Here is an 8,878-nt window from a genome sequence, read left to right on the forward strand (position 1 = left end):
ATAGCGCTTGATGGTTTTTGCGACTGCACTTGAAGAAACTTTAAAAGTTCTTCAAATTTTCCATATTAACTGACCATGTCTTAACTTCTTAATGATGGACTGTTGGTTCTCATTGCTAATTTGAGCTGTTTTTGCCATAATATGGACTTGGTCTTTTACCAAATAGGGGTATCTTCTTTAACCACCCCTACCTTGTCACAACACAACTGATTGGCTCGAATGCATTAAGAAGGAAAGTTTTAAGGAGGCACACCTGTTAATTGAAATGCATTCCAGGTGACTACCTCATGAAGCTGGTTGAGAGAATGCCAAGTGTTTGCTCAAAGCTGTCATCAAGACAAAGGGTGGCTATTTGAATCTCAATGTAAAAAATAATACAAATAAAGAAAATCCCTTAGACCGGTGGTGTAGAGCTGGAGAACATAGAGACTTCCACTAAATATAAAAGGTTATTGTGTTCCAGAGATGTGTCAGATGATCCTGAAGACAAAGCAGTCACCAGTGGTGTTTAAGCTTCTCGCATTGCTCTCTTGGCATTCCCTTTTCTTCTCCCAGCCACCTGTTTTTTGTCGGTTGCCCTCTTTCACACCCATTCACTGCAAAGGAGGCCAGTATAAATAGCTGTGATTCATGAAGGGAGAAAGAGAATAAGAAAGAGACTGAAAGAGAGGAGAAGGAAGATATATCACACAAGGTAATTTCACATCTTCTCAATTATGATTGTTAACAATGCAACAGGGAGGAATGGAAAGGAAAATTAGGACGCCATTGAAAAATACATTAATAGATTAATTGGACTCACTTGGTTAATTTAAGGATGAATAATAACAGAAAACAGGGTGCTTACATGTACGTAGTTATCACACTACTCCATTCACTATAAATGTACCTTTGCTCTTCTTCATTTTGTGAAGAAATCTTTTACATTTATATTTCCTACCGGGATTAATTACATTTGTCAAATTCTTTTCACAATGAGAAAAACATGTACAATTTGAATGCAAAGCTATATATATGAACATTAAAGTATTTTGCATTTCACCTGTCAGATTGGCCTTGCAAAAGCAGTTCTGAGAGAGATCCTGATATCTGGGTTTCCCCCTCCTTTGGTTTGAAGACAATGTGGCGGGCCCTCATGTATCAGCTTGCTCTGATTCCTCTCGTCCAGGCTCAAAATGACTACTGCAGAACACACCGTACATTCAGGGAGCCAGGTCAGTGTAGCTGCAGCCCAAATTCCACTTCCTCCCTACCTGTCTCACACCTTTCCTGTTCCCCTTCCACTTTCTCACCTTACCTTCTTTACCACGTTTGTCAGTTGGGGCCATCCAACAGTTTGTGGAGTCTTTGTTTTTTTGAGTGAGGTCCATATGTGGGCAATGGGAAATAGATAAAGGCCAGATGTGATGTCATACATCTTTGCAGTGTATGAACGGGTTAGATGTGTGTCATGGTCGCAGGTGTCAGGTAAACATGTTTGCATGGTTTAAAGGCAATAAAAATGTGGTCATGCACACTCATGAGGTACTGGGCAGACAAATGTACTGTAGAAATGTTAAATATTGCACTCAAATGCCCCTTTGGAAATGCTTGCCTTTCTTGTAGTAAACAGAGTGCCTATAGCTACTGTAGGAGTTAAGTGGACAGAACAGTAGTGGACAGTCTACTGTGGTAATGTGTGACCTGGTGTCCCCTCAGTCAACACTGACATTAATGTCTGCTGTGGTAATATGTGGCCTGGTGTCCCCACAGTCAACACTGACATTAATGTCTACTGTGGTAATGTGTGATCTGTTGTCCCCTCAGCCAACACTGACATTAATGTCTACTGTGGTAATGTGTGATCTGTTGTCCCCTCAGCCAACACTGACATTAATGTCTACTGTGGTAATGTGTGATCTGTTGTCCCCTCAGCCAACACTGACATTAACGTCTACTGTGGCACAAATCGCATGGAGCTCCATATCTTGCTATGTCCCGTCTACTTTGGTGGATACAATGAAACACTGATGTCCCTCAACGCTCAGTACTTCAAGGGAGAGTGCCGGGGGACACCCGATTGGACGGTCGACCCGCCTATTCTGAAATACAACTTCTCCATCACAGAGGAGGCGGTGTCCGCCTGCAACAACAAAATAAAGGTAATTCTAGTTTGTTTGAGTAGTTATATTTCTATGGTATCACACTGACCGAGGAGGAGACATTTGGTGGTTGACACTAGAAGATGTTGCTTCAACTCTGGGTAGATGGATTTGACCCTGAACCTAGTAACATGTGACTCTCTCTCTCTCTGACACAGATCACTCAGGAGGTGGGTTCTGGGCTCTTTGCGGATTTCTCCAGCGTTCAGTTTGTCAACATCTCGGGCATGATCAACTCTCTGGACCCCAGTGCGGGAACGATCACCTACCGCCAGGAAATGATTTACAAATTCTCCTGCCGCTATCCACTCCAGTACTTGGTCAACAACACTGAGATGACCGTGTGAGTAACCCAGGCCACCTTTTCTCTTAGGTTCACTTCATCTGAACTAAGTCAATTCAGGGAAGAACTTCCTCAATAGTAAAACCCTCAATGGGAAGTTATCAAATGATGCAGATTCATGCCAAAACAAATAGAAATAACAAGATTGCAATAACATTGATATTAGAGTATTGTTTTATGTGAACTGGGACTGAACCGAGTTTAAGTAAAAACAACCTCAAACCTGACCATACCAGTGACGTGGTGTTTCAAGTAGCTGGTTATGGCGGGTGGACTATTGCTTTTGAGTTTTGTATTATAGGTTAAATCATACGGTGTATCATATGGTGAACTGGATGGTGATACGCTGCAGTTTTTCTCACAGCAATTGATAGTAGCTAACAGGCAGACTTTTTTTTTTTCACAAACAGGTCTGGGGTGAGCCTCGCAGTCAAAGACAGCAATGGGAGTTTCATCAGTACCCTGAGTATGATGCTCTACTCGGTAAGAATGTGTTTCTATGATCCATTTTCTATGACAGAGGAGAAGAAAGTGAGGTGTAATCACTAATTGTAGATAATATTTCATGTACACATGGAAAAAACTGTGTTAGCAATTTCCAAATTGATCTGGGTGCAATAACACACAAAATGTTTGTATTATTTTTTACATTCTGATTTCTTCCAGTATTTCTGGTATGAATGTTCATAATTTAATTCAACTATATTGAGAGAACCAATGTGCTTGTGAATGCTTGAATGATCCCAAATGACAGTCTTCACCGACTTGTTCCGATTGGCTCCAAGGACAGGTTCTACACAACCCAGCTCAAGGTCCCTGAGGTAGGCTTGACGTTGAAGACACGCATCTTTGTGGAGGTCAAGGCCACCAATCTCACTGGAAGGTATGGGTATAGTAAATCTGGATTGAAGAAAATATGGAGTTTTAAGCAATAAGGCACAAGAGGCCATGCAATATGGTGAATATAGTCAGAGTTAAAGGGTGTTGTTCGGGCCAATGCGGAGCGGCTAAGGCATCTCGTTCAATCAGTGGCCGGAACTATCTGTTTCATGAAAGTGAAAAAAAATACTGGTAGTTATTTACTGACTGTAGTAGACTATATTGTGATGGAGAATGTCATTTCCTATCAAACCTCATTATCAAAGTTTTAAAGAAACTATGTCAATGGTCCCATTTGGAATATTGCCAAATATTTCACATGAAAGAAAATACATTTTCGCCAACAATTATTTTCTTCTCCATCATTTCTAGGTTCAACGTGTTGTTGGACCGATGCTATGCCACAACCAGTCCTTACCCCGTCAACAGCACTTATTATGACCTCTTTGTTGGGTAAGTGATACAACCCAGACGAAACTGTGCGAGCTTACTCCTTTGGGACACGTTGTCAGTCACGCAAAGCTTTACTTTTAGGGAATAATTAGATTACTAAGATATTCAGACATCCTATAGGACAAAACATGTACATACAGTAGATGGGGAAAAGACTAGAAACTCAGTTGCAGCTACATTCTCGCTATTGATTAATTATCATGTTATCAAGATCACCTAGATTTTTTCCTTGACATAACTTAGTGCCTTGCCTCGCTCAGGTGTAACCGGGATGGCCAGACGGTGATGGGGGTGAATGGGCAACAGCAGGAAGCTCGTTTCTCGTTTGAGGCCTTCCGCTTCGTCCAGCACAAGAACAGGACGTTGTCCACTTTCTACCTGCACTGCTCTACCAGACTCTGTGAGAGGTCCGTCTGCACCTCCCTGCAACAGGTCAGTCACTTCTCCTGTGCGGATGTTGTAGCCACATTCCAGCCTATCTGCAACGTAGTTGTGATGCACCAATTAACCAACAATTGAATCCCACGTCATTGCAGTCGGACATTAGATTGCATGATCAAACGTGGTTACTGCCACTTTAAACACCTATCCTGGCATTTGGGGCACTACGTACAGGGCCGTGCACAGACCTTTTGGGGGGCAGGTGCTTAAACAAATCAAGAGCACACCAAACATTACATTTTTTTCGCAACCACGGTCACAGACTCATTGAGCAATTATGACTTTGATTATTTAGTTACATAAAAATAAATGGCCACATCTTCATGGCTAATTTAATGACACATACAGTGGGGCAAAAAAGTATTGTCAGCCACCAATTGTGCAAGTTCTCCCACTTAAAAATATGAGGCCAGTAATTTTCATCATAGGTACACTTCAACTATGACAGACAAAATGAGAAGAAAAAAAATCCATAAAATCACATTGTAGGATTTTAAATTAATTTATTTGAAAATTATGGTGGAAAATAAGTATTTGGTCAATAACAAAAGTTTATCTCAATACTTTGTTATATGCCCTTTGTTGGCAATGACAGAGGTCAAACGTTTTATGTAAGTCTTCACAAAGGTTTTCACACACTGTTGCTGGTATTTTGGCCCATTCCTCCATGCAGATCTCCTCTAGAGCAGTGATGTTTTGGGGCTGTTGCTGGGCAACATGGACTTTCAACTCCCTCCAAAGATTTTCTATGGGGTTGAGATCTGGAGACTGGCTAGGCCACTCCAGGACCTTGAAATGCTTCTTACGAAGCCACTCCTTCGTTGCCCGGGCGGTGTGTTTGGGATCATTGTCATGCTGAAAGACCCAGCCACGTTTCATCTTCAATGCCCTTGCTGATGGTAGGCTTTGTTACTTTGGTCCCAGCTCTCTGCAGGTCATTCACTAGGTTCCCCCGTGTGGTTCTGGGATTTTTGCTCACGTTCTTGTGATCATTTTGACCCCACGGGGTGAGATCTTGCGTGGAGCCCCAGATCGAGGGAGATTATCAGTGGTCTTGTATGTCTTCCATTTCCTAATAATTGCTCCCACAGTTGATTTCTTCAAACCAAGCTGCTTACCTATTGCAGATTCAGTCTTCCCAGCCTGGTGCAGGTCTACAATTTTGTTTCTGGTGTCCTTTGACAGCTCTTTGGTCTTGGCCATAGTGGAGTTTGGAGTGTGACTGTTTGAGGTTGTGGACAGGTGTCTTTTATACTGATAACAAGTTCAAACGGGTGCCATTAATACAGGTGGAGGACAGTGGAGCCTCTTAAAGCAGAAGTTACAGGTCTGTGAGAGACAGAAATCTTGCTTGTTTGTAGGTGACCAAATACTTATTTTCCACCATAATTTGCAAATAAATTAATTAAATATCCTACAATGTGATTTTCTGGATTTCTTTTTCTCATTTTGTCTGTGATAGTTGAAGTGTTCCTATGATGAAAATTACAGGCCTCTCTCATCTTTTTAAGTGGGAGAACTTGCACAATTGGTGGCTGACTAAATACTTTTTTGCCCCACTGTATTTAACGCAAATTTAAAGACAACTTGCTGGCAGTGGGTTCAGAACAACAATGACAAAAACTACAATTAAAAGTTGCATTGTGATCAGATCTTATAAGTGTAAACAGACAAGATTAGGTCAAGGTCAGGATGACGGATGCATGTTAGGGGCAGGTATAAACGGGACTTAGATGTGCATAACTTCATACCAATGAATGGGGCCACCACAAGACAAACAACGGAGCAACATACAGTAAATGATGCTAGCAATGACCTATGACCTTGTGTAAGAAAGCTATTCCAACCACCCCTTTTCTCCTCAGAACTGCACAGACATCAGCTCAAGGAGGAAGCGGGAGGTCCAGGACACGTCTGTGACCGACACAGCCACAGTCAGCTCCGGCCCCATCCGCACCCAAGTGGACAACGGTGAGCAACAACCACTGACCATTCATGACCATCATTCACATCAGCATTCAATGATCCATCAGCAAGAATGACTCAAATATATTGAAGGCACAGTAACACTTTACTGATCACATGTACTTACTGCACGTTCATATACCAGTAATGCCATTTTGGTTGAGGGGGTTTTCATGTTATGAACGCATAATTTCCTTTTATTTCTTATGCAGGTGATACTGTCGGAATTGTCTCTGAAGGTATGCATCTACTTTTTCACAACTATTGATATAGCTACAGTACCAGTCAAAACTTTGGACGCACCTACCTATTCCAGGGTTTTTCTTTATTTTGACTATTTCCTACATTTTAGAATAATAGTGAAGACATCAAAATTATGCAATAACACATATGGAATCATGTAGCAACCAAAAATTACCCACTCATTCAAGGGTTTTTCTTTATTTGTACTATTTTCTACATTGCGATTCTTCAAAGTAGCCACCCTTTGCCTTGATGACAACGTTGCACTCTTGGCATTCTCTCAACCACCTTCATGAAATAGTCACCTGGAATGCATTTCAATTAAGAGGTGTGCCTTGTTAATTTGTGGAATTTCTTTCCTTCTTAATGCGTTTGAGCCAATCAGTTGTGTTGTGACAAGGTAGGGGTGGTATACAGAAGATAGGGCTAAGTCCATATTATGGAAAGAACAGCTCAAATAGGCAAAGAGAAGCGACAGTCCATGCGGAACATTTCAAGTTTCTTCAAGTGCAGTCGCAAAAACCATCAAGCGCTTTGATGAAACTGGCTCTCATGAGGACCACCACAGGAAAGGAAGAAATTGCAGCCCAAAAATGCTTCACAGAGTTCAAGTAAGATACACATCTCAACATCAGCTGTTCAGAAGAGACTGCATGAATCAGGCCTTCATGGTCAAATTGCTGCAAAGAAACCACTACTAAATGACACCAATAATAAGAAGACTTGCTTAGGCCAAGAAACATGAGCATTGGACATTAGATTGGCAGAAATTTGTCCTTTGGTCTGATGAGTCCAACTTTGAGATTTTTGGTTCCAACCGCTATGTCTTTGTGAGACGCAGAATAGTGGAAACAGATGATCTCCCCATTGGTGGTTCCCAACGTGAAGCACGGAGGTGGTGTGATGGTGACACTGTCAGAGTACTCTATATTTCAATTTCAAAGGATATCATGATACAAAAGTTGTCTAGAAACAATCTTTGTGAAGTATTTTCTCTGAACCCATGTCCTCTTTGCAGTTTCCGAGCAGTTGGATGGAAAACACAGATCCTTGCAAGGTGTTGCCATAGCAGCAGGGATTGTTGGCGCGCTCTGTATCTCCATGGTAGCCTTCATTGCGTACTGGATCATTGTGCCAAGGACCATTGGGGCCACAGAGAAGAGAATGCTCTTCACTACAAAAGAGTGACAGTTTCAGGGAAGGCTTTGCCCTGTTACTCTTAAGGTGGTTTCCTCTGTCCTAGTTCTTATGATCACTGACTTAAGTAGGTGGGTCAGTGACAGTGCAATAACTTGATGAATATATCTGTAACCTGCACATATAGCACTGCATGTTTAAATTGTTTATTTCCATTTTAAAGGCATCTTCTTTGTCTGGGGGTAAGGTCAAGTATAAATGGATGCTATTCCATATCTATTATCATAATACAAAATGTCAAATCAAACATGACTACCTAGTTTGGTGTATTAGTTTCAAGGGCTTCTTCGATGCTGTCCATCAAATCATATTTAAATGCAAATTTTCTATAACCTTTCTCTCAATTTCCCAGTCTTTACAAATACTGGTGTATAAAACCACTCAATAAAGTTTTTAAAAGTAAAATATAATAAATGGCCTGTTTTTCCATGATGTTTCATAATCTGTCCTGCTGCCCTTGAAGTTCTCAAGCCTCAGACTACCAGACAATTACACATTCAAACAGGCCATTCTGGAATTTAAACTCAATGAATTGGAGCGAAACCATTACCTGATTACAGAATAGCCCAAAGTTACAATGGTACCGTTGAATGTGTATTTGTAGACACTTTATTTTTTTAAAGACATGGATGAGGGAATAAATACACATGCCACTGTTCATCCATCCATCATTTCAAAAAAAAAAAGTCTTAAAAAAACATTACAAGTTTAGAAACAAAAACGTTGGCATCTCCCTTCTCGTTTATTCCCCCCCACAAACCATCCGAAGTGACGCAAAGAGCAGAAATCATCCCACTGGGTACAAACGTCAATTCAACGTCTATTCCACATTGGTTCAACATCACTTAATTTCAATTAAATTAAGTGGAAACGTTGATTTACCCAGTGAAACTCCTCTGCTAGAGGTTCAAGCAGCTTGAAACATGGACAATATCTGCTTATTTTTCAGGCAGTGCAACACAGTCGAGCAGTCCTCAAATTCATACTGGCATCCATACAAACACCAGAGTAGTGTTCAGTAGGGCACATCGTAACAAAACGTTATGCAACAGAATACGATCATGTGCCATTTCACTCCATTGCAACAATGTTTTCCCACTATTGCCCATGACAGACCCTTGGTGATTGAAGTTTACTGAACTATCTGTATTGAGTACAATTTATAGACTGCACATAAGTATTGCATATCAAAAGATAACTGTCATTCAATGTAACA

General features: G+C 41.0%; 1 protein-coding gene across 1 annotated transcript; it reads left to right on the forward strand.

Annotated features, from left to right (window-relative positions):
• The first annotated feature begins 653 nt into the window (after positions 1–653).
• Positions 654–8,109, forward strand: si:ch73-261i21.5 (zona pellucida-like domain-containing protein 1). Its single transcript, XM_064981963.1, has 10 exons — positions 654–694; positions 1,050–1,214; positions 1,915–2,141; positions 2,300–2,484; positions 2,895–2,967; positions 3,270–3,367; positions 3,736–3,816; positions 4,077–4,248; positions 6,123–6,268; positions 7,503–8,109. The coding sequence occupies exons 2-10, from the start codon at positions 1,121–1,123 to the stop codon at positions 7,651–7,653; spliced, it is 1,227 nt and encodes a 408-aa protein (XP_064838035.1). The 5' UTR covers positions 654–694; positions 1,050–1,120; the 3' UTR covers positions 7,654–8,109.
• Positions 8,110–8,878: the final 769 nt, after the last annotated feature.

This window comes from Oncorhynchus masou, chromosome 12, assembly GCF_036934945.1.
Source record: "Oncorhynchus masou masou isolate Uvic2021 chromosome 12, UVic_Omas_1.1, whole genome shotgun sequence".
NCBI lineage: Eukaryota > Metazoa > Chordata > Actinopteri > Salmoniformes > Salmonidae > Oncorhynchus > Oncorhynchus masou.